At 45.2% G+C, this 25,141-nt stretch overlaps 1 protein-coding gene across 1 annotated transcript in view; it reads right to left on the minus strand.

The window, feature by feature from the left end:
• Positions 1 to 25,141, minus strand: part of C3 (complement C3) — a 403,449-nt gene that overhangs the window by 292,055 nt on the left and 86,253 nt on the right. The window contains exons 8-10 of the mRNA XM_069604331.1: positions 17,086 to 17,188; positions 16,846 to 16,966; positions 12,659 to 12,774 (exon numbers count right to left, since the gene is read on the minus strand). Coding sequence (XP_069460432.1) covers positions 12,659 to 12,774; positions 16,846 to 16,966; positions 17,086 to 17,188 — 340 coding nt within the window. The remainder of the gene's footprint in view (positions 1 to 12,658; positions 12,775 to 16,845; positions 16,967 to 17,085; positions 17,189 to 25,141) is intronic.

A 25,141-nucleotide genomic window follows, 5' to 3' on the forward strand; every position in this document is an offset into this window, starting at 1 on the left:
GATCTGAAACTCATGTTGGTAACCCCGCCTGCAGCAGCAAGATGGTTGGTTTTTCTCTCAGCCATCAGCCTCCTCTACAAATCACCAAATGTTTTTTTTTGTCAGTCACACTACACTTAGGTGGGGGGACGAATCCTGTCTAATCTGGAGGCATGGCAAACAACCACCCAGGACTGGGGGGTTTTGTCCATCAGTTAGGCAGGTTTTTGCTTGCCCTTTCCTCCTACCCCACCCTTCAAACCTCTCTTCCGACAGATCGGGATGCTTTCCCTCAGAGCAGAGGTACAGAAACTTCTATACCTCAGAGCGGGGTAACCTATTCCCCTCATGGAGCAATGGAGGGGCTAGTACTGCTGTCCTTTCACAGTGCTCAACAAGGCTGGCCTGCGCACTAACTTCGATCTTTCAGAGAGAAATTCAAGTTGATCGCGCCCTGTCAAATAAAGGGCTTTCTTCGGAAGAGTGATTGGGTCAGTGTGGTGGTCTTCCAGGATGCATAAATGACATTCTGACTGGAGCCCGCATATAAAATATCTGCGGTTCTCTGGAGCCCGCATATGAAATATCTGCAGTTCTCCGTGGGAGGAGAACACTTCAGTTTCAGGTACTCCTTTTGGTCTCGGCTCAGCCAGATGCATGGGAAACTCCTCTGAGGGGCGCTGAAGCGGTCCCCCAATACCGGATCTTCTTCCAAGGTTCCCCATTGGGGTCTACAGCTGACCCCAGTTCTGCTGTGGCTTTTGATACCAGGGCCAGTCCTGAAGCTTCTCCATCTGGAGCTAGCTGTACCGAGTCTTGGCTCGAGGCATCTCTCGAGGTGGCTATAAAACCAGGGTTACACCGGAGGTTCCCCTGCTGGGGGCTAAATCGGTCACCAACAGAATAGAGAGTCCCTCATCGAGGATCCTGGCTGTAAGGTATAGCCCTAAGCCTTTCCGCGCGTGCGACCATGGTGATACCAGTTCTGTTGAGGGGACAAAAGAAGTCGGTCACGTACCACAGACCTTCCAATACCGGCTCTGCCGAGGATCCTCCACTAGAGGCTAATTCTGGGCAAGCCCCTGACATATCGAGTAAACACCCTTGATCTGCTAGTTTTGGCTCTGCCAAGGTTCCTTGTTTCAAGGCTAGGATTGCACGCAAGTCCCCTGACTTACCTCGGGAGACGATTGCTTCACTTGCTCCTGTGACGCAGTTCGCGCCGGGTGTGTAATAATGGCGGCCCATCCTCTTAGAGCGAGGTTTTACATCAACAAGCAGGGTGCACGGACTCTCCTCCCCTTGTGGATTTTGTCATACAAATTTGGGCTGGGCCATCCAGTATATGGTTTGGCTCCAGGCTCCACACATCTGGGGTCACCTCAATGTGACTGCAGATTAATTCAGTCACCAGTCGGCATCGGTTACGATTGAGATGAACCGCAATATCATCTCCAACTTTTCCAGCAATGGGGCACGCTAGAGGTGGTCCTCTTTGTAACTTGTGTGTCAACATGTAAGCTTATGCTTTCCCCTCATTGCCTCCTGTCTATTGGTCGTTCTGTAAGCACATCAAACCGTTGCCAAAGCAGCTATGTGGGCTTTCTCACCAGTTTTTGGTAAGCATTACTGCTTAGACCTGGGCTCCAGAGCGATGCTCAATTCGGCCAGGTTGTTCTTAAAACCTTTTTCAGTAAGGAGGTTCCATCCACCCGTATATCCTGTGAGGAGTGCTTTGTAATCTCCCAAAAGTATGGAGGAAAGGGGACGTGACGTAGGAGTATAACAAAGTCACTCACCATAGTGACTACCTTACTCCTAGTGCATAGTCCTCTTTCCTCCAAACGCCCGCCCGCCGTCCCCTTAATAGTGAGAAAACCAAACGTCTACTGATTGGATCTCCAGACACCCAGGGTAGATTGGACAAGCAATACAGTTCCTTCCTGATTGACGATATCCACATCAAGGTATCCAATCTGTTAAGACCCTGGGTGAATTTCTGGACTCTAACCCCACCATGAACAGGCAGGTTAATGACATTGCTTCTACCTCAGCATATCATTCTAAATTGCTTAATGCAGCGAGAACCTTCCTCTCAGAACAGAACTGTCTCACCATTGCAAGAGCAATAATTGGCTCCCAATTGGACTACTGTAATGTCCTTTTTGTAGGGACCTCAGGCAGTAATATGTCCAAGCTCCAAATAGTACAAAATAATGCACTTAGGGCTGCTACTGGGATTTGAAGAAAGGACCATATTTCCGAGACCAGAAAACAGGTTCACTGCCTTCCCGTCAAAGAGCGGATCATCTTTAAAGCCCTTGCCCTTGCGCAAAAATGTGTCCATAGCTGGGCACCTACTTACCTTGTGCAAAGGATTTCCCAACCTATCTCTGCTAGACCCATTAAAAAGGTCTACACCAATCTAATTGCTAACCCTAAAACACGTAGAGTGCGAGCAGGAGGCGCTAGCTAACCCACCACCATTTAACGTATGCATTGTATGAAATGTTTGTGTAAGCTAATGAAGTAATGAATTTACTATGTTCAGAATCCCTATGTATGTAACCTTTAAGCAACAACCATGAACACAGCCGTCTTAAATTGTACCCAGACAATCATATGCAATAGCGACTCAATGCCTCTGGGCTCTAGTGCGCTTTATAAATGTAAATAAATACAAATAAATAAAACCCTGTGCTCTGTTGTAGTGTATGCTGTCATCTGTGCTATTCCCCGGGATGTCCTGTGCTCTGATCTAGTGTATGCTGTCACTGGTGCTATTCCCTGGGATATCCTGTGCTCTGATCTAGTGTATGCTGCCATTGGTGCTATTCCCCGGGATGTCCTGTGCTCTGATCTAGTGTATGCTGTCAGTGGTGCTATTCCCCAGGCTAACCTGTGCTCTGATCTACTCTATGCTATCACTGGTGCTATTCCCAGGCTATCATGTTCTCTGATCTAGAGTATGCTGTCATCGGTGCTATTCCCTGGGATATCCTGTGCTCTGATCTAGTGTATGCTGTCATCGGTGCTATTCCCCAGGATGTCCTGTGCTCTGATCTAGTGTATGCTGTTAGTGGTGCTGTTCCCCAGGCTTTCCTGTCATCTGATCTAGTGTATGATGTCACCCTTGCTATTCTCTGGGATGTCCTGTGTTCCAATGTAGTGTATGCTGTCATTGATGCTATTCCCTGTGATGTTCTGTGCTCTGATCTAGTGTATGCTGTCACTGGTGCCATTCCCTGGATGTCCTGTTTTCTGATCTAGTGTGTGCTGTCACTGATGCTATTCCCATGGATGTTTCTTGCACCAAGCTAATCTATGCTGTCACTGGTGCCATTCCCCAAGCTATCCTGTGCACTAATCTACTCTATGCTGTCATTGGAGCTATTCCCCAGGCTTGCCTGTGCTCTCATCTGCTCTATGCTGTCACTGGTGCTATTCCCCGGCTATCCAGTTTTCTGATCTAATGTATGCGGTCATTGGTGCTATTCCCCGCGATGTCCTGTGCTCTGATCTAGTGTATGCTGTCACTGGTGCAATGTCCTAGGATGTCCTGTGCTCTGATCTAGTGTATGCTGTCACTGGTGCAATGTCCTAGGATGTCCTGTGCTCTGATCTAGTGTATGCTGTCACTGGTGCAATGTCCTAGGATGTTCTGTGCTCTGATCTAGTGTATGCTGTCACTGGTGCAATGTCCTAGGATGTCCTGTGCTCTGATCTAGTGTATGCTGTCACTGGTGCTATTTTCTGTGTCTCAATCTAGTGAATGCTGTTAAAGCTTCTGGATGTCCTCTAACGGAGGACTGGACAAGCTTTCTGTCAGTTAAATAAAGTAGATATTAAAGAATGTGCTTCATCAATCAGTTTCTCAGATGATCAATTATTTTCCATGCAGAAAATGAAAGATCCCTTCCATTTGGTTGCATACCTCAATCTTTTATTGATCTTTCTTGCCCCTCCAGGTTGTGACACGTAAATCCTATGACATCATGCTCCGAGGTTTTTTAGTTGCTTTACTATAATGTGTTATCATACCCTGATTCAAGGGGAACCATTTTCAAATTGCAAGCAGCTAGCCAGCCACAAAAAGTCACTTACCACCTCCATTCAACACATACTCACAGCACACCATTTATTACTTGCCAACAGTCAATTTTAACTAGCTAGTGCAAATTGTAAGTTCTGCCCTGATTGCAAGTTCACAATGTTTGACATGCTGAAAATGCCTGGTGGGGGGCAGTTAACATTTGTATGAACAGTAAATACACTATTTTTCTGCTCCAAGGCTGAGAAGAACAAGATACCAACCAACTGTAACGTTCTTTCGACTGGATGTTCCTCCCACGTATTCCTCATCTTCAATATATCCTTACCTTCAGCTTTTCTGCTTCGGAAAAAATAATTCTCTCCACCAGAGTGCGCTCTGCTCGAGTCTGCGGCGTTGATGTCCCTCGGCGGTATCCGTCGACCGTCAAGGTCACCAGCAGTATAAATGGCTCGAGCTGCACCCGTTGGCCTCAGTTCTTTTTTTCGTATATTGTAGTCAATAATTAGTAGACAAGGCGTGTCCCTTTGACCAAAAGCTCTAAAGGAACCTTAAGTGTAAAACACGTAAAGTGTACTGCGAGGTAGGCTGGGAGGGTCGATGAGGAATACATGGGAAGAACATCCATTCGAAAGAACGTTACCGTTGGTAAGTAACTTGTTCTTCGAATGCATTGTGTCCTCCCACATATTCCTCATCTTAGATAGGCTCCCAAAGCAGTCTGAATTGGAGGAGGGAGTATCAGAAATATTAATCATGCCCAGTATGAAGTACTGATTTTGCAAAGAGACCCTCCTGTGAAGAAGTGAAATCTAGGGAGTAGTGCTTTACAAATGTGTGCATGGATGACCAGGTGGTGCTGCGCAAATATATTGTACTGGGATACCTCTCTGAAGAGCTGTTGAAGTCGCCATGCCCCTGGTTGAATGGCATCTTGAGGATCTTTCCCAGCCAATCTATAACATTCAGTTATAGCTAAAATTATCCATCTGCACAATGTTTGTTTTGTCACTGCCAGCCCTAATTTACGGCCATACATCCCACAAAAAGTTTGTCACACTGACGAAATTTAGATATATAGAAACTAAGATCCCTCTTTGGGTCTAATCTTTCTTCCTCCTTACTTGAGTGAGGAGGAGGATAAAAGGCAGGCAATATTATATTTTGTGACAGGTGAAAATCTGAGACAATTTTTCGGTAGAAAAGAGGGTTTGACCTTAAGAACAACTTTATCTATGTGAAAGATGGTGTGAGGAGGTTTGCTAGAAAGCGCCTGTAACTCACTCACCATGAGGGCTGAAGTAATTGCCACTAGCAGTATTGTCTTTAGAGTAAGGAGCCTTAACGGGCAACAATGCAATGGCTCTATTGGAATACATGTGAGAAATTTCAACACTAAATTTAGATCCCACACAGGTACTTGAAAGGGTATTGGAGGAAACACATTAGTAAGTCCTTTTAAGAACTGTACAATTAAAGTTATCTTGAAATAAGATTCCTCCTCTGAGGAGCGCTTAAAAATGGATAGCACAACCGAATAACCTTTTATCGTGCCAGCTTGGAGCCCCAAATTGGCCAAATGTAAAAGAAAAGACAATATTGTAGGAAGATTACATTGAAAAGGGTCCACATTCTTATCTCTGCACCAGTTACTGTACCTGTTCCAGTGACACCGGTACAGAAATTTTGTTGCTGGCCTTCAGGCCGAAAGCAAAATCTCCATTACGTCATCCGGAAGGTCCCAATCCTTGTATCTTAGCCACTCAGAAACCATGCATGAAGGCTGAGTGTCTTCACCTCTGGATGGAGAACCCGACTCATCTCTCGCGAGAGAAGGTCCTCTCTTTGTGGAAGATGTATTGGAGGGCAGATGGACATGTCTAGAAGATCTGGGAACCACGTTCTCCTTGCCCAATTCGGGGCAATTAGGATCATGGTTTTCCCAAACTTTCTTAACCTCCTGATTACTTGAGGAATCATGGGGACTGGAGGAAATGTGTCCAGGATTGGAAATTCCCAGCCCACCACGAACGCGTCTCCTAGAGCTCCTCTTGGGGGAAATTCCCTTGAGCAGTACAGTTCGCACTTCCGGTTGGCACCTGTCGCGAACAGGTCCACTTAAGGGGTTCCCCAAAGGGCGAAGATCTCTTGAAGGACTTCCTGAGCTAGTTCCCATTTGTGGGATACTGTGCTCTGCCTGCTCAGAGTGGACGCTGCTGTGTTCTGCTCTACGGCTAGGTGAATTGCAGTTAGAGAGATTCCTTCCTGTATTGCCCAGAACCAGAGCTGCATTGCCTCTCTGCACAGTGATAGTGATCCTACACCTCCTCTCTTGTTGAGGTAGTACATGGTCACCATGTTGTCCATCATTATCAGGACATTCTTTCCCCGCTCAGAGCGCCAGTCTGATTGCCCTCAGCTCCAACAGGTTGATGTGTAATTTGGACTCCGAGGGAGACCAACTACCGCTGATTGTCATCCGTGGCATCCGTCACTATCGTTATCTCCGGCCATGGTTGCCAAAAAGATTCTCCCTTGCGGATATGTTTGTTACAAGCCCACCATCGAAGATCTTATGCCACTCTGGTCGGGACTTGCAAAAGATCTGACATTTCCCCTGAAAATTGGGACCATTGAGTCCTGAGGGCCCACTGTAGGGATCTCATCCTCAATCTGGCCTCTGTCACTAGAAAAATGCAGGATGCCATAAGACCGAGGAACCTTAGAAAATCGAAGGCCGGCAGATGTTGGGCATTTTGGAACTTTGTTACCATCTGCAGAATGTGGTGAGCTCTCTCTTCGGGAGACGAGGCTTTACCCGAGAAAGTATCCAGAACTGCTCTGATAAATTGGAGTTTCTGTGATGGTATCATATTTGACTTCTTCAAATTCAGAGAGAAACCGAGTCTGTATAGGAAGTGGTAGGTCTTGCTTAGATGTTCCTGGGCTTGTTCCAGAGAACTTGCCCTGATTAACCATTGTCCAGATAGGGGTAAACATGAATTCCCCCTCTCCTGAGACTCGCTGTCACTGCCGCCATCAGCTTGGTGAAAACTCTCAGGCGGAGGTCAACCCGAATGGCAGAACTCTAAACTGATAGTGAGAATTGCCAATCGCGAAAGTCAGGTACTTTCTGTGCTTGATATGGATTGGCACATGAAAGTAAGCATCCTGAAGGTCCAATGATACCAACCAGTCTTGGAGTTTGACAGCCTGAAGGATCTGAGAAAGGGTAACCATCTTGAACATGTCCTTCCTGAGGAACTTGTTCAAGTTTCTTAAGTTCAAGATGGGTCTCAATCCTCTGTCCTTCTTTGGGATGAGAAAGTATGGGGAATACCAACCCTTGTTCCTCTCCGCTATAGGTACATGTTCTATTGCACCTTTCTCTAGAAGGGTTAAGATTTCCTGCAACAGGAGCAGGTCTGGAATTTTGGCAGAGTTGCATCCCGCAGGGTGATTCTGAGGTTTCTTCTGGAAGGGAAGGCAGTAACCTTGGGATACTGTTTCCAGTGCCCAAGCATCTGAAGTAATGCCCCACCATTCTTCCAGATGCTGAGAGATTCTGCCTCCCACCAGGGTCTTGTGGGTCAAAACCTCAGAGTGCCTTTGCAGTAGCTGCAGTAGAAGCTGATGGGACAGTTGCTGCTGCTGGGTCAGATCTAGCACCTTTTCCTCGCACCCGAGGAAATTTCCTTTGTCGTCTTTGACTGGCCTGTCCCTCTCCTTTTCCAAATGAGGAATAAAATCGAAAGGGACGACCCCTTCAGGAAGATGAGCCTGTGTAGGGGCATTGTTGAGGTTGTCGTATTGCGGCACTGAGTGACTTTGCTGACGCTTTAGAGTTCTGCAGCTTCTCCAAACTTTCATCCGCCTTGCTGCCTAACAACCTCAAGCCGTCAAATGGCATATTCAGAAGTCTGGCCTGCACATCCGGTGCAAAACCTGACTTTCTCAGTCATGCGAATCTGCGTAGCACAGTACTAGATGCCATGGACCTCCTGATGCTGTCAGCAGTGTCCAAACCTGATTGGAGGCATTCCCACATAGCCTCCTTCCCATACCTTACTATGGCTAGGAAACCTTCCCGTTCCTCACCATCAGGGATACGCTCAGCTGCCGCTGTCATACAGTCCCACAGGGTGTATGTAAATCTTGCAAAGGTGCAAGTTACATTTGTAGATTTCAATGCCATGCTACCGGAAGAAAAAATCTTACGGCACCATGCGTCAATTTTTTTCTCATCCCTGTCTGGGGGAATTGTAGGGTATGCTGCATTCCTAGTAGACGTGGCCGCCTGAACCACTAGACTTTCAGGTGATGGATGTTTCCTTAAATATTCAGGGTCTGAAGAAGAGGGCCTGTATTTAGATGTGAATTTCTTATTAACTGCAGGAGCTGCCTCAGGGTTTTCCCATGCAGTCATCACCTTCCTTTGCAAAGCTATGTGAAAAGGAAGTATAGGGTCTTGTTGAGGTCCCCCCGAAAGGATGTACCGTTATGTCATCCTCTTGGTAAGTAGGGGAATTTCTGTTCCATCCCATAAATTCTGTTACCCTCCTCATTAATCTCCTGTACTGTGCATCTGCATGAGCAGCAGGGTCAGGTTTTTCAAGCTCATACTCTGGAGATGTGTCCAGACCACTTGCTGTCACTCATATAGGTCTGCCATTTTTGATTGAGGGTCATTCAACTCCTACACCAGCTGGTGAAACATCCTCCTCCACTGAGGATCTTTCCTCATAAATGGAGGACATGGATTTGAAAAAATCCTGTCTAATTTGCGAATTAATAATCTTCTCCTGTGGCATAGACTTTGCCTCCGGCATAGAAGTCGATTTAGGAATAGGAATTAACGAAGACGTCGACAAGGGTGTCGACATTATCGGTAAGGGCTTTGATACAGTCGAAGGAGCCTTCAATATCAGCGAAGGAGCTATCAACGCCGGTGAAGGAACTCTCAACACCATCGAAGGAGTACTCGAGTGGCCTGTCGACACCTTGGACTCCGACGTCTTCGAAAGAGGCTTCGAGGAAGCTTTCGATGACGATTTTAATGGCGGATGAGTTTTGATGCCATTTTGTCGAGTATTGCCTCCGGTTTTTGCACTGGTAGGCGTTTCTTGTGAGGCATCAGGGAGGATCCCCTCGAGGACGACCTCAACGATTTTTCGCCTGATCTTTTTGTCTTAGATCTTCCCCTGTCATTTTTTAGTATGAGCAGGGACATGGCCTTCACCAAGCTTCTTTGAGGGGGACTGGGCCTCATTGTCAAAGATTTTTTAAATTGAGGCTCTGAAGGCCTCCCACTTCTTCGGGGAATCATATTTAGAAGGGCAGGTGATAACCTCTTCTGAAAACGTTGAAGAAGAGGAAGAGGGAGACCGGTGTTGCCTTTTCTTCGACTTTTTGAAGACGACTTCCTAGATCTACTCCTCGAACATGATTTCTTCGATTTGTGACGTCTTTCACTAGACTCAGCGCAGCCTTTTTTTCTTCTCTAAGAAGACTTTGAGGACTCCTCCCCCACCACCAGTTTACCTCTCCGTTCCTTTATAGCTTTATTGGTCATCGACTGACAGGAACCGCACTCGTCTATCTGATGGTTGGGACCCAAGCACCAGAGGCAATTTCGATAGGGATCTGTTAACGACATCTTCTTCCCGCATTTCTGACATTTTTTTAAGCCAGTTTTAGGCGTGGAAGGGTTAGATGACGAAGACGTTTTAACGAGAACTGAAGTGCCGTTTTCTTGATACGAAGCTAAAGCTATCAGAAAAACGGAACTGAGGCCAACGGGCGCGGCTCGAGCCATTTATACAGCAGATGATGTTGACGGATACCGCCGAGGGACATCGACGATGCAGACTCGAGCAGAGCGCCCACTGGTGGAGAGAAAATGTTTTTCCGAAGCAGCAAAGCTGAAGGCAAGGATATATCTAAGATGAGGAATACGTGGGAGAACACAATCCATTCGAAAGGAGTATCATAGTCATAGGTACTTTCCTCATCTTCTCAGGCACCTGGTATGACAATTGTTACTTGCAGTCTTTCTAGCGCTTTTATCCCTTTAGAATCCAATGCTGCGCATATTCCGCCATCTACTGGTAGGTCTAGAGTCTTACCAGTTGTATTTCCAAAGTTAAAGTTGTCAGACAGGGGATTCCTGTCCTATTATCTCAACCCTACGCGTTTAGGTACCTACTATACCAGTCTATGCCTAAAGCATTAGATTGTTTGTTTTCCATGTACTTGAGAGTTGTAATGCAAATGAGGAGTCTGATGTGTGGTGATGTTTGCTGCTGTGTCGTGTGCCCATCTCTGGCAAAGTTGGTTGGGCACATGTGATTCTAAACTCATATAAGCGCCAGAAAGACTTTTACTTTACTTTGGTTTTTAAAACACGCACACAACCAGAGACCTCAGGGTGCAGGGTAAGTAACTGTGTCTTCTGGGGCTTGTGATTGTGTTTATATGCACATCCTGTGGCAGTGTTACTTTGGCGGTGGGTGTGCTGATGGAAAGTGTGGAGAAGTGAGTCTAGTAGAGGTAGCATAAAGAGGAGAGCCCAATAGGGAGTACGATTGGAGGGTAGAGGTAGGCGGTATAGAGTGGAATATCAGAGGACATGCCAGGGAAAGAAAATACAGACAGTGGATGGAGTAGGAAAGAGGAGAGTAGGGGGAGGTAATGGAGTGACAGCTAGACATAGGGACAAGAATAGCTGGGTGTGTAAGGATGAGATCGAGTGGTGCCTGAGTGTCTGAAAGGCACCAAAAATGCCACGTGTCAGCACAGGCATTTTAGAGCAGGTACCACCTAGACTTAGATATGGCGTTTGCCTTTAGGCCATGACCTTTATTAATAACGGCTTATGTCTTACCATACGGATTACCGATCCGTAGTGACCAACCTGGGATTGAGGGATCTCTGGGTTAAGGAGGGAATGTCCATCTCGAGATTAGTTAGAGAGGGGTGGCCCTTAGAGAGCCTCCTGACTGCATTTACTTGTCTTCAAGACATGTGTTTTATTCTGCTATATCAGAGGATTTTGTACTTCCAGTTGCAGAGGATCCAACCTTGAAAATGGACGTCTTCACCATTCAGTCCTTCTGAGCGGGTTTCTGGGGGTTAACCACCAGCACCATATCACCTGCTGAGATTCTACTGTTCTCTCAGGATAGGAGCCACACCTGTATTGCATGGTAAATACTGCCAAGAGACTTTCTCTACACAATGTCTATCTTTTTGGCTTGGACCCCTCACAGGTTGCACACAGAGTATAATCATGGTCCCCCGGTGAACACCAGATGCCCACTATGTGTTCATCCATCCCAGAAAACTATTTTCTGCTCTAAATGACTTCCTCTCTAGTCCAGGGACTGGACCTGACAGCAGCAAAGTTCTTTCTAAAAATATCACTGATGTGAAGGTTTTTATTTTTTTAAAGGCCAGTCAATGTCATAGTGGGGGGAGGGGACAAATTACAGACATGATTAACGTTGATGCCTGCGTTTTATATACAAAGAAGATGAAAAACAAGTTACAATTTCATAGCTGTAACACTAAGCAACCGGATATTTATTTATTTGTTGTGCATTTGTTAGGCGCTTATACAACAAGTAAATTGTATTTTGTAAAGCGCCCACAGGGCAACAGGGAGGGAACATGGGATAGAAAACAATGACTACACTGGAGGATAAAGTCGACCATACTAGGCCTTGTGAGCATTCAGAGCGTGCTCCCAGGAAACCTTTCATGGCATGTAAGAGAGGAGTGCTTCCCTTGAATAATCTGACCTACAACTTTATACATCTAAAACATACAGCTTCCCTCCAATCCGGAGGTACGTCAAAGCTTGGCTTATTGGCTATGCTGGGTAAAGAGTATTCGTTTGAATTTCGCTTCAGGGCCAGCCTTGTTTCACACAATAGACCATCTATTGTGTTAAAACCTGATTTGATGCTTCAGCCCTTGAATGCACACTGCCCCCTGCTGTCGCCCCACATTTGGGATAGGTCTGATCAGTCTAGAGCTCGTCCCATATAGATCGCAGTCCACTTTAGGAGTGTAATTTGTCCCTGCCTACACTGGAAGTGCAGCATGCATGTGGTGAAGTTAAGGTTAACCATTGTCAAAAGGGAGATGGAGCCACCATGTGCTAAACCCAAGTGCTGGGGGCCTGCTCTTCAGAGGGCTGCCTGCTCTAACCCCGTTCCCTTAAAGTCACTAACTGTGCATGGATAAGGTCACGTGTCCCTCTGAAGAGGCAACTGTAGCCAATGGGTCCTGTGGCCTGGGGTGTTTGCTTGATCCTTGGCCCATAGCTCCTGCTCCGATAGTGGGAGCAGTGAGGAGTCCTAATGTTAGGGTTCACCAGCTGGGCAGCCCTTGAGCACTGCATGTTTCTGAGAGATCCCAGTTTGGTCTGCAGCATTTATGTGAAGGATCCAAGACTCTCGTAGTTTGGCAGCTTTTGATCTGTGGGATTTAGCCATAGGCTGTGAGATGTTCACTTTTTAAGCTGCAGAATCCTGGAACATCTATGGGAGGCCTGGGCATGGGATGTGTCAGTGCAAACAAACAGTTAAACTATGCAGTTAAAAGCTTTAGCAGAAACCATCTTACCATGAGTTCAAAGGGCATGCCGGGCTTGAAATATGTGGTTGTTTTGGTGAAGTCGATCTGGTACGGGGAGGTCACAATGCGGATGTCACTCTTCTCAGCCTCAACCATGTCACTTCCTAATAGCATAAAATACAAGATGAAATGTATCATTCATACAATACATATACCATGCTACAAGCATGTTTCTGATCATTTGCCATCACCTGTTGCAGCAGTATATTTGTTGGGGGACTGTGACTGGCAGCTGGGGTTCGGGATTTGGCCCTGCCACGTGCCACCTTATTCTGAGATAACGCAGCTCTGGCAATCGGTCTGGCCTTCCCTAGACCCACTTGTTCCCGCATAGGATAAATGGGCTCAGGCATTTGACTCTGATCTGGGTGTTCTCCTCACATACAACAGCTGGGGAGTGATCCAACCCTATCGTGGGCTCTTGCTACCGGGCGGAATTACTGGACTGTATGATGTTACCGTCTCATAGTGGACAGGTGGGGTCCACGATTTTATCCTGCCCCTGAGACAGTGGTGCTATGCCCATATAGAGGTCAGTGAATTATTTGCTAACTTTGGATGAAATCCCAGCTTTGGCACTTGGCCGCAAGTCACGATTCTGACTAATCTGATTGTGCTTCAAAATTAAAATGTGTTTAATGTAAGTTTATTACGCAAGAACAAATGTATGCTGGACTCTTGAGAACATCCCAGTTCCATGTTCTCACCTCTTCCCCATCTCCTCCTGAGACCTGTAATATCCTCCCTATGCTATTCTGTGCATGGCACTTCATGTTCACAATGCTTCTACTGCAGTGTATGCTCTGTGCAAAGTGCCCTGCGCCTCATTTGAGCTCGGTATATAGCACAAAAGCAGAACATTTCCCAAAAGAATGTTACGTGTGAGAGGCACAGACTCCAGCCACAGCATGCCTGGAAGCTTGGGTTCAAAGGGGGAAATTGCTCAATAAGCGTAAATCTAGTACTTATGCTTGATGCCGACTGCTACTGAAGTCCCCTCCAAGCTCGAGGAGCGTCTGAGAACATAACTGAGGACCTGGAAGTGCTCAATTTCTTATTCTTCACATCCCACCCTGTTCGGTCCCCTTTGGGTTCACAACTTGTTGATACCAAGGATAATTCCTGGAATCCTCACTCCAAAATATGGTAAACTTTTCTGAGGAGTCGCCTCTTTGTTCCCTGAAGATCTCCTTCAGAGCAGTGGCTTGCTTAAACATCATTCTCCACAAGTATTCAGTCTAGTTCAAGTCCAGAAAGTACGCCAATGATGGTCTATGAGTTTCCCTACTGAAATCTGATCACCCCCACAAATGACTTACGGAAATGGAGAAAAACAAAATCACAACAAAGGCATCTCTTGCAGCTTACCGAGAGCTCCTAACTGCCAGTGCACACCCCTACTGCATGACTGCCAGAAAGATCACTGAAATACTCTCCTTCGCCCACCAGCATTCAAGATGGCATCACAATGGCTTGTTTCCTTCCAATCCTTCTATACTGCCTCCACTGATACAGTGAAACACGAGGATGTTAGGCAAGAAACTGCTGGGTGTTAGGCAAGGTTTGTATGCAGTACCCTCTGGGAACACTACAAACAACTCTGACTACAGGTATAGGAAACCCAACCTTTGGTATAAGCTTGTACTGCACAGTTTTGGTAGCGTGTTGAGCAGCCAGGCTTATCTCAAGAGGGGTCAATGTGAGCTGTAGGGGAGTTACACAGTGATTCACAGTGACAAGTATTGAAATAAACTCCTACACTCAAGGTTTATTGAATAAACAATTATTAATTTATGTATCAGTCAGTTAGAATAAGCCTTCTTCAGAATGGAGCAATATATAAGTAACACTCAAATACACTTCATGAAATACACACTCTTAATATCTCTTAATCAATAGATACCCTTGTGGGATGGCCCACAGACACTACCTACACCCTCAGGTGACTTCAATTGCTACGTTGCTGGGCACATTAATATCACTGTTGTATTTAGAATCAAATAGTAATAAGTCAAATGAAAAGGTTATTTAGCAGTGGTCGAAGTGAGCGGGAGCGGTCGGTAGCAGTGCGCCTCTACTTTTAAATTACATTTTACAACTCCTATATTTTTATTTTAAAACAAAACCATTCCAGAATAGGAAGAAGTTGAAACTTGCACTTTCAGTAGTCTGCACTGAAAGTTCCCTTGAACAGCAGGTGCAAGCGTTTTTTTTTTTTTAATTGTGTGTGGGAGTGGTGTGGTGATGTGGTTTGTGGGGAGTGGGGGCAGACCAGCAGGGAACATAGTTCCTCTTCTTCTTTTTGTATACTTCGACCACTGTTATTTAGAACATACAAGAGACCACAAATATTCTTAAGCAGGCAAATACTTTCGGATCCCCCCAGAAAGATTCATTCAGCACAATAGGCTAGGCCAAAGTCAATGGCAGAAAGTCTTATATAGGCTGCAGCACTTCTTTGCACAATGTCTTAGGAGTCTTTGAAGAAAAGAAGAATCAAATGCAGGCCCACAAGCTGTTAGACTTGTGAGTAGTAGAAGATGCAAGCAACTCTACAGCAAGAGGTAAGTTCTCTCAGACTTACTGCCACCCCTCTGCCCTCCAGAGAATAAAGCGCTGACTGCCCTAGCTAACACCGCGAGAGTCATGTTAACTTAAGGGAATCCCTGCTTTACCTAAGCTCTGACCAGAGGATATATTGAAATAACTCCAATAGATCCACAGCAGTGCGTCTTGCTTCATGATCCCCTTTGTCACCACCGCAGCCACCGTTGCAGCAAAACAACAAGTGTTGTCTCTCAGAGGTCGGAAATGCAAACACCCTTATATATACCTTGACTGTGAGGTTCCCAGCATTCGGGTAACCTTCAGAAAGGCAAGACACATAAGTGACCCCAATGTGAAGTCCTAGCTTTAACTCTGGGCCTTATCTTTAACATGCAGACTGTACTTACTACTTAGTACCATTCAGCGTCAAGACCAGTATCTCACTCAACCAATAAGAAGCCGGACCTTCCTTCCTATAGTTACCCATGAGACACTGAATCATGGTAAAGTCCAATCAAGTACAAAGGGACCCCTGGGGTGTGAACTGTCAAGTCCTAAAACATTCCTAGAGGTTTAGAGCATTATGTTCACGTAACCTGCATCAAGTCATTTAAATACCTTTTCTGAAATATAATCACTTTATCCAGATAATCACCTTATCCACGTTTCAGGCGCAAGATCCTTTCATGGATACGATCGAATCACCCTTTCTCACCAGAACCACTCGTACTGAGTGTCACCCCTGTCTATGCCCTTTGTTAAACCTGACCCCCCTACAGGGACTTCCGTCTACTACTGCTAGTATCTAGGAATCTCACTGGATCCTCTGGGACTACAATACTTTGGCTGATTGTTACTTAGCACTTCATGCTCCTGACACCTGGCATTAATTGTATAGCATATTCAGACTGTAACGCTGCCGAACTGTCCCACTGCCTATTCTGTTTTCTATTATAACTAAGTTCTCAAGTTTCCTTGTAATGCTTGTGCCCGGCTACCTGCGGGTTTGGTTTTTGCGCTATATCAAATAAACAAACAAACAAAGTGATACTGTGTTACTCGGTTTTCATGTCTATTCCACTCCCCTTTTAAGAGTTAACCTTCATGGTCTGAGTGAAGGAAAGGGTAAGGAACTACTTGGTCTAGTTTCTAAGAGGTAGCCTCACACCCTAAACATAGAGCTGAGATGATCCCCCCTAACACTGGGATAGACGAGAGTAGATTTATATATTTATTGGGCATAGACTACATGCCCAACTACATAGACTACATGCCCAACTACAACTACAATCCGCAGGATTCGGAGGACATATGGGTCCTGAGTCACTATCCCCCAAGCATTGCAGACCCTTCCCTCAGGACATCGCACTGCATGATACCGTGGCCATCTTTATAGGGGTTGCCGATATGAGGGTAGTTAAATAGGGAGGTTGGGATTGATGGGGAGGAGGGCTATAGAATGTGGGTTTCGGGGAGCTGGCCCCCAGAGCTGGCCTCCCTTAAAAACCCTGAGGTCAAATGTGAGGAAATGTTCAGGCCGATGGGATGTCGTAGATCCCCTGGGTCTAGTTTGGCCAGAATGTCTTTTGCTGAGAGCACCCTTGTGCTGTCTCATCTCTGTAACTCACCTGATGCTGTTAGGACAGTTGCAGAGATGTAGAGGCAATGACCGAGGAGTTCATTGATATTCTCAAATCGTTCTTCCAACATTTTTCTGGTCAGCTCTGCTTGTCCAGCGCCATCCGTAATCTGGAAGTGCAAAGGCATGTATGTTATATTTGGGAACATGCTGCAGCTGCAAACTGATATAAGATGCAAGGATAACCTTTGTGAAAGTGGCCCAATGGTTGTATTATGAATGACTTTACCGTGACTCTTCTTAGGGATTGTGGGATGCTTTTCTTCTCTCCGTCAATCACCACACCAAACATAACAAAGGCATCGCCCTCCACTGGCCTCCCGTACAGGTACCTGAAGCAAGAACAGAGTCCAGATTATTCACACCTTCTCATATGAGTTTCCCCACTGTAATGTGCTTACGATTGTTACAAGGAAACAGGAATGCTACATGCACACAGACACCTGATGTTATTTGCTATCTTCCATAACCTCACTCTAACCTTCCTCTGTTTCTCCCCAAGACTATGGAACCTTCTTCTCGTCAGCATCAGACTCGATCCCACACGCACCCACATTTCAGAAAAGAACTCAAGACCCACATCTTCACAGAGTCTCTCTTCCTCAAGATCTAGGCCATCAGGTCGCCCCTTGTGCCTCCTGACTTGCAAGACGCCGCCAGCCCCTTTCCTCCCGCCACCCGATACAGCTCAGCTGTACCCCTCCCCTGGGCCCCGTGGTATCCTACCCCCGCTACATATCTGTTCTGTTACCTCTGAAAAGCGCTCTGTTATGCATCTGTACAGTTGTATACCTCTGTAAAGTGCTCCATTGTGTATCTGTATTGTTGTATACCTCTGTAAAGCACTCTGTTGTGTATCTGTATTTTTTTATACCTCTGTAAAACGCTCCGTCGTGTATCTGTATAGTTGTATACCTCTGTAAAGTACTCTGTTGTGTATCTGTATTGTTGTACAACTCGGTAAAGCGCTGTGCTGTGTATCTGTACTGTTGTATACCTCTGTAAATCGCTCCGTTGTGTATCTGTATTGTTGTATACCTCTGCAAAGCGCTCTGTTGTGTATCTGTATTGTTGTATACCTCTGTAAAGCACTCCATTGTGTATCTGTATTGCTATATACCTCTGTAAAGTGCTACATTGTGTATCTGTATTGTTGTATACCTCTGTTAAGTGCTCTGTTGTGTATGTGTATTGTTGTATACCTCTGTAAGCGCTCCGTTGAGTATCTGTATTGTTGTATACCTCTGTAAAGCACTCCGTTGTGTATCTATATTGTTGTATACCTCTGTGAAATGCTTTGGTGTATATCTGTACAGTTATATACTCTGTAAAGCACTCTGTTGTGTATATGTATTGTCGTATTCCTACGTAAAGCGCTCCATTGTGTATCTGTACTGTTGTATACCTCTGTAAAGTGCTCCGTTGCGTATCTGTATTGTTGTATACCTCTGTAAAGTGCTCTGTTGCGTATATGTATTTTTGTATATCTCCATAAAGCACTCCATTGTGCATCTGTATTGTTGTATACCTCTGGAAAGTGCTCTATTTTGCATCTGTATTATTGGATTCCTCTGTAAAGTGCTCTGGTGTGTATCTGTACTGTTATACATCTCTGTAAAGCACTCCGCTGTGTATCTGTATTGATGTATACCTCTGTAAAGCGCTCTGTTGTGTATCTGTATTGTTGTATAACTTGGTAAAGCGCTGCGCTGTGTATATATACTGTTGTATACCTCCATAAAGCACTCATTGTGTATTTGTAATGTTGTATACCTCTGTAAAGCGCTCCATTTTGTAGCTGTATTGTTGGATACCTCTGTAAAGCGTTCCATTGTGTATCTGTACTGTTATATACCTCTGTAAAGCACTCCGTTGTGTATCTGTATTGATGTATACCTATGTAAAGCACTCCATTGTGTATCTGTATTGTTTTATACCTCTGTAAAGAGCTCTGTTGTGTATCTGTATTGTTGTATAACTCAGTAAAGCGCTGCGCTGTGTATCTGTACTGTTGTATACCTCCGTGAATCGCTCCGTTGTGTATCTGTACTGTTGTATACCTCCGTGAATCGCTCTGTTGTGTATCTGTATTGTTGTATACCTCTGTTAAGTGCTCTGTTGTGTATGTGTATTGTTGTATACCTCTGTAAAGCGCTCCGTTGAGTATCTGTATTGTTGTATACCTCTGTAAAGCACTCCGTTGTGTATCTATATTGTTGTATACCTCTGTGAAATGCTTTGGTGTATATCTCTACAGTTATATACTCTGTAAAGCACTCTGTTGTGTATATGTATTGTCGTATTCCTACGTAAAGCGCTCCATTGTGTATCTGTACTGTTGTATACCTCTGTAAAGTGCTCCGTTGCGTATCTGTATTGTTGTATACCTCTGTAAAGTGCTCTGTTGCGTATATGTATTTTTGTATATCTCCATAAAGCACTCTGTTGTGCATCTGTATTGTTGTATACCTCTGGAAAGTGCTCTATTTTGCATCTGTATTATTGGATTCCTCTGTAAAGTGCTCTGGTGTGTATCTGTATTGATGTATACCTATGTAAAGCACTCCATTGTGTATCTGTATTGTTTTATACCTCTGTAAAGAGCTCTGTTGTGTATCTGTATTGTTGTATAACTCAGTAAAGCGCTGCACTGTGTATCTGTACTGTTGTATACCTCCGTGAATCGCTCCGTTGTGTATCTGTATTGTTGTATACCTCTGTAACACGCTCTGTTGTATATCTGTACTGTTATATACTCTGTAAAGCACTCTGTTGTGTATCTGTGTTGTTGTATACCTATGTAAAGCACTCCGTTGTGTATATGTATTGTTGTATACCTCTGTAAAACGCTCTGTTGTATATCTGTACTGTTATAACTCTGTAAAGCACTCTGTTGTGTATCTGTATTGTCGTATACCTATGTAAAGTGCTCCATTGTGTATCTGTACTGTTGTATACCGCTGTAAAGTGCTCCGTTGCGTATCTGTATTGTTGTATACCTCTGTAAAGTGCTCTGTTGCGTATATGTATTGTTGTGAACCTCCATAAAGCACTTTGTTGTGTATCTGTATTGTTGTATACCTCTGTAAAGTGCTCCATTTTGTATCTGTATTTTGGGATTCCTCTGTAAAGCGCTCCGTTGTGTATCTGTACTGTTATACATCTCTGTAAAGCACTCCGCTGTTCACTGTATTGATGTATACCTCTGTATAGCGCTCTGTCGTGTATCTGTATTGTTGAATCCCTCTGTAAAGCGCTCTGTTGTGTATCTGTATTGTTGTATAACTAGGTAAAGCGCTGCACTGTGTATCTGTACTGTTGTATATTGATTGATTGATTGATATTTTATTTGTATCGCGCTCGTACACAAGTGTTTCAGAGCGCGAAAACGGTAAAGCGCTCTGTTGCGTAGCTGTATTGTTGTATACCTCCATAAAGCACTCTGTTGTGTATCTGTATTGTTGTATACCTCTATAAAGTGCTCCATTTTGTATCTGTATTGTTGGATACCTCTGTAAAACGCTCTGTTGTGTACCTGTACTGTTATATACCTCTGTAAAGCATTCTATTGTGTATATGTATTGTTGTATACCTCTGTAAAGCACTCCATCGTGTATCTGTATTGTTTTATACCTCTGTAAAGCGCTCGGTTGTGTATCTGTATTGTTGTATAACTCGGTAAAGCGCTGCGCTGTGTATCTGTACTGTTGTGTACCTCCGTAAATCGCTCCGTTGTGTATCTGTATTGTTGTATACCTCCGTAAAGCGCTCCGTTGAGTATCTGTATTGTTGGATACCTCTGTAAAATGCTCTGTTGTATATCTGTACTGTTATATACTCTGTAAAGCCCTCTGTTCTGTATCTGTATTGTTGTATACCTATGTAAAGCGCTCCATTGTGTATCTATACTGTTGCTAACCTCTGTAAAGTGCTCTGTTGCGTATCTGTATTGTTGTATACCTCTGTAAAGCGCTCTGTTACGTATCTGTATTGTTGTATACCTCCATAAAGCACTCCATTGTGTATCTGTATTGTTGTATACCTCTGTAAAGCTCTCCATTTTGTATCTGTATTGTTGGATACCTCTGTAAAGCGCTCTGTTGTGTATCTGTACTGTTATATACCTCTGCAAAGCACTCCATTGTGTATCTGTATTGATGTATACCTCTGTAAAGCGCTCCATTGTGTATCTGTATGGCTTTATACCTCTGTAAAGCGCTCTGTTGTGTATCTGTATTGTTTTATACCTCTGTAAAGCGCTCTGTTGTATATCTGTATTGTTGTACAACTCTGTAAAGCACTGCGCTGTGTAGCTGTACTGTTGTATACCTCTGCAAAGTGCTCTGTTGTGTATCTGTATTGTTGTATACCTCTGTAAACCACTCCATTGTGTACCTGTATTGTTGTATACCTCTGTAAAGCGCTCCATTGTGTATCTGTATTGTTGTATACCTCTGTAAAGTGCTCCGTTGCGTATCTGTATTGTTGTATACCTCCATAAAGCACTCCGTTGTGCACCTGTATTGTTGTATAGCTCTGTAAAGCGCTCAATTTTGTATCTGTATTGTTGGATACCTCTGTAAAGCGCTGTGTTGAGCATCTGTACTGTTGTATACCTCTGCAAAGCACTCTGCTGTGTTTTTGTATTGTTGTATACCTATGTAAATCGCTCCGTTGAGTATCTGTATTGTTGTAATCCTCTGTAAAGTGCTCTGTTGTGTATCTGTATTGATGTATACTTCTGTAAAGCGGTCTGTTGCGTATCTGTATTGTTGTATACCTCCATAAAGCACTCCGTTGTGTATCTGTATTGTTGTATACCTCTGTATATCTCCGTTGCGTATCTGTATTGTTGTATACCTCCATAAAGCACTCCGTTGTGTATCTGTATTGTTGTATACCTCTGTAAAGCACTCTGTTGTGTATCTGTATTGATGTATACCGCTGTAAAGCTCTCCACTTGTGTATCTGTATTGTTGTATACCTCTGTAAAGCTCTCCGTTGTATATCTGTATTGTTGTAGACCTCTGTAAAGCACTCTGTTGTGTATCTGTATTGATGTAAACCTCTGTAATGCGCTCTGTTGTGTATTTGTATTGTTGTGTACCTCTGTAAAGCGGTCCGTTGTTTATCTGTATTGTTGTGTACCTCTATAAAGCTCTCCGTTGTGTATCTGTACTGTTATATAAGTCTGTAAAGCTCTCTGTTGTGTATCTGTATTGTTGTATACCTCTGTAAAGCGCTCTGTTGTGTATCTGTATTGATGTATACCGCTATAAAGCGACCTGTTGTGTATATGTGGTAAGGTATCATTAAGGATGTATGTTCATTGTTTGGCTATTTTTATTGCACTAACAGCAGTGGCTCTAAAGCCCATAATTCACAAGGATGTGTTCATATCTGAGTTAGATTCCATAATCCACAGGAGTGACATCATTCTCGTGAATTATGGATTTTCGCGGCAGTTGCAAGGCCAGAATATCAGCCTGGGCAAGAAGACGGAATCTTCTCTAAGCATGACTTGTAGTTATCTCTCAAAGCAAATGCTGCCGATTGCGCCGCTTTGTGATGTTGGGATTACAGGGGACAGCTTTGTACTAACAGAACCAAACTCATTTGTTTAATCAGCTGTTGACAGTCACAGAAACTATGAAGCAGTACATACGTATCAATATTTCAATGTTGAGCTTCACAGTGCAGAGAACACATGTGAACCCGACTACTTTTTGGAAATAAGTAATGCCTTGAGTAAAATCTGTGACCATGTCCCATGTCTCGGGCTAGGGGAGGGATTTGGTGGGCTCTGCGATGCAGTTTGAGGCGGTATAAGGAACCCCAACCTACTTAGCAGGGTTGCAAGTATGCCCACTGAGGGGGGTCGCTAGAGCAGACCAGGGCAGGGACCACAGAGAGATTGCCAGGAGAAGGGAAGCTGTGGACCTGTACCAGTGGGAGGCTTGCCAACGGGCCAACCCATGAATCAAAAGTAGTGCATGGTCATGGAGAGGGCACACAGGTGGGGAGCCACAAAAAAGCCTCTGTTGGGTAAGGTAACCACCCCCCACCCCCATTTAAGATCCATCTCTTCCCAAGATAGCAACGGCCCACTTACTGCATTCAGACTCCTGAGCAAATAAGAGTTCTGAAGGTTCACACAGGACCTTTTTCTAACCAGACCTTGCGATATGTAACGTGGATAATACACAGACACGGGGGTTCCCTTGCTTCTGTGAATGAATAGCTGCTTCATGTCTAGTGGCCTATTATTGATTTCAATTTGTCTATTTTCAAGGGGTTATAGTCAAGGGGTGTGCCTCTGGGCCTTATCTCGTGCAATTTGTCCTGCTCTTGGCCTTATCTGGTGCAATCTGACCTGCTCTTAGCCTTATGTGGTGCCATCGGACCTGCTTTGGGCCTTATCTGGAGCAATCTGACCTGCTTTGGGCCTTATCTGGAGCAATCTGACCTGCTTTGGGCCTTATCTGGAGCATTCTGACCTGCTATGGGCATTATCTGGTGCAACCTGACCTGCTTTTGGCCTTATCTGGTGCAATCTGACTTGCCTTGGGCATTATCTGGTGCAATCTGACTTGCCTTGGGCCTTATCTGGTGCAGTCTGACTTGCTTTGGGCCTTATCTGGTGCAATCTGACCTGCTTTGGGCCTTATCTGGAGCAATCTGACCTGCTTTGGGCCTTATCTGGAGCATTCTGACCTGCTATGGGCATTATCTGGTGCAACCTGACCTGCTTTTGGCCTTATCTGGTGCAATCTGACTTGCCTTGGGCATTATCTGGTGCAATCTGACTTGCCTTGGGCCTTATCTGGTGCAGTCTGACTTGCTTTGGGCCTTATCTGGTGCAATCTGGCCTGCTTTGGGCCTTATCTGGAGCAATCTGACCTGCTTTGGGCATTATCTAGTGCAACCTGACCTGCTTTGGGCCTTATCTGGTGCAATCTGACTTGCCTTGGGCCTTATCTGGTGCAGTCTGACTTGCTTTGGGCCTTATCTGGTGCAATCCGGCCTGCTTTGGGCCTTATCTGGAGCAATCTGACCTGCTTTGGGCATTATCTAGTGCAACCTGACCTGCTTTGGGCCTTATCTGGTGCAATCTGACCTGCTCTTGGCCTTATCGGGAGCAATCTGACCCGCTTTGGGCCTTATCCGGTGCAATCTGACCTGCTTTGGGCCTTATCTGGTGCAATCTAGCCTGCTTTGGGCTTTATCTGGTGCAATCTGACCTGCTCTTGGCCTTATCTAGTGCAATCTGGCCTGCTTTGGGCCTTATCTGGTGCAATCTGGCCTGCTCTTGGCCTTATCTGGTGCAATCTGACCTGCTCTTGGCCTTATCTGGAGCAATCTGACCGGCTTTGGGCCTTATCTGGTGCAATCTGGCCTGCTTTGGGCTTTATCTGGTGCAATCCGACCTGCTCTTGGCCTTATCTGGTTCAATCGGACCTGCTCTTGGCCTTATCGGGAGCAATCTGACCCGCTTTGGGCCTTATCCGGTGCAATCTGACCTGCTCTTGGCTTTATCTGGTGCAATCTGGCCTGCTTTGGGCCTTATCTGGTGCAATCTGGCCTGCTTTGGGCCTTATCTGGTGCAATCTGGCCTGCTTTGGGCCTTATCTGGTGCAATCTGGCCTGCTTTGGGCTTTATCTGGTGCAATCTGACCTGCTCTTGGCCTTATCTAGTGCAATCTGGCCTGCTTTGGGCCTTATCTGGTGCAATCTGGCCGGCTCTTGGCCTTATCTGGTGCAATCTGACCTGCTCTTGGCCTTATCTGGAGCAATCTGACCGGCTTTGGGCCTTATCTGGTGCAATCTGGCCTGCTTTGGGCTTTATCTGGTGCAATCCGACCTGCTCTTGGCCTTATCTGGTGCAATCGGACCTGTTCTTGGCCTTATCTGGTGCAATCTGGCCTGCTTTGGGCATTATCTGGTGCAATCTGGCCTGCTTTGGGCCTTATCTGGAGCAATCTGACCTGCTTTGGGCCTTATCAATCTGACCTGCTTTGGGCCTAATCTGGTGCAATCTGACCTGCTTTGGGCCTTATCTGGTGCAATCTGGCCTACTTTGGGCTTTATCTGGTGCAATCTGGCCTGCTTTGGGCTTTATCTGGTGCAATCTGACCTGCTCTTGGCCTTATCTGGTGCAATCTGACCTGCTTTGGGCCTGATATGGTGCAACCTGACCTGCTTTGAGCCTTATCTGGTGCAATCTGACCTGCTTTGGGCCTTATCTGGTGCAATCTGGCCTGCTTTGGGCCTTATCTGGTGCAATC

This window comes from Ambystoma mexicanum, chromosome 3q (assembly GCF_040938575.1).
Source record: "Ambystoma mexicanum isolate Mex_15411 chromosome 3q, UKY_AmexF1_1, whole genome shotgun sequence".
NCBI lineage: Eukaryota > Metazoa > Chordata > Amphibia > Caudata > Ambystomatidae > Ambystoma > Ambystoma mexicanum.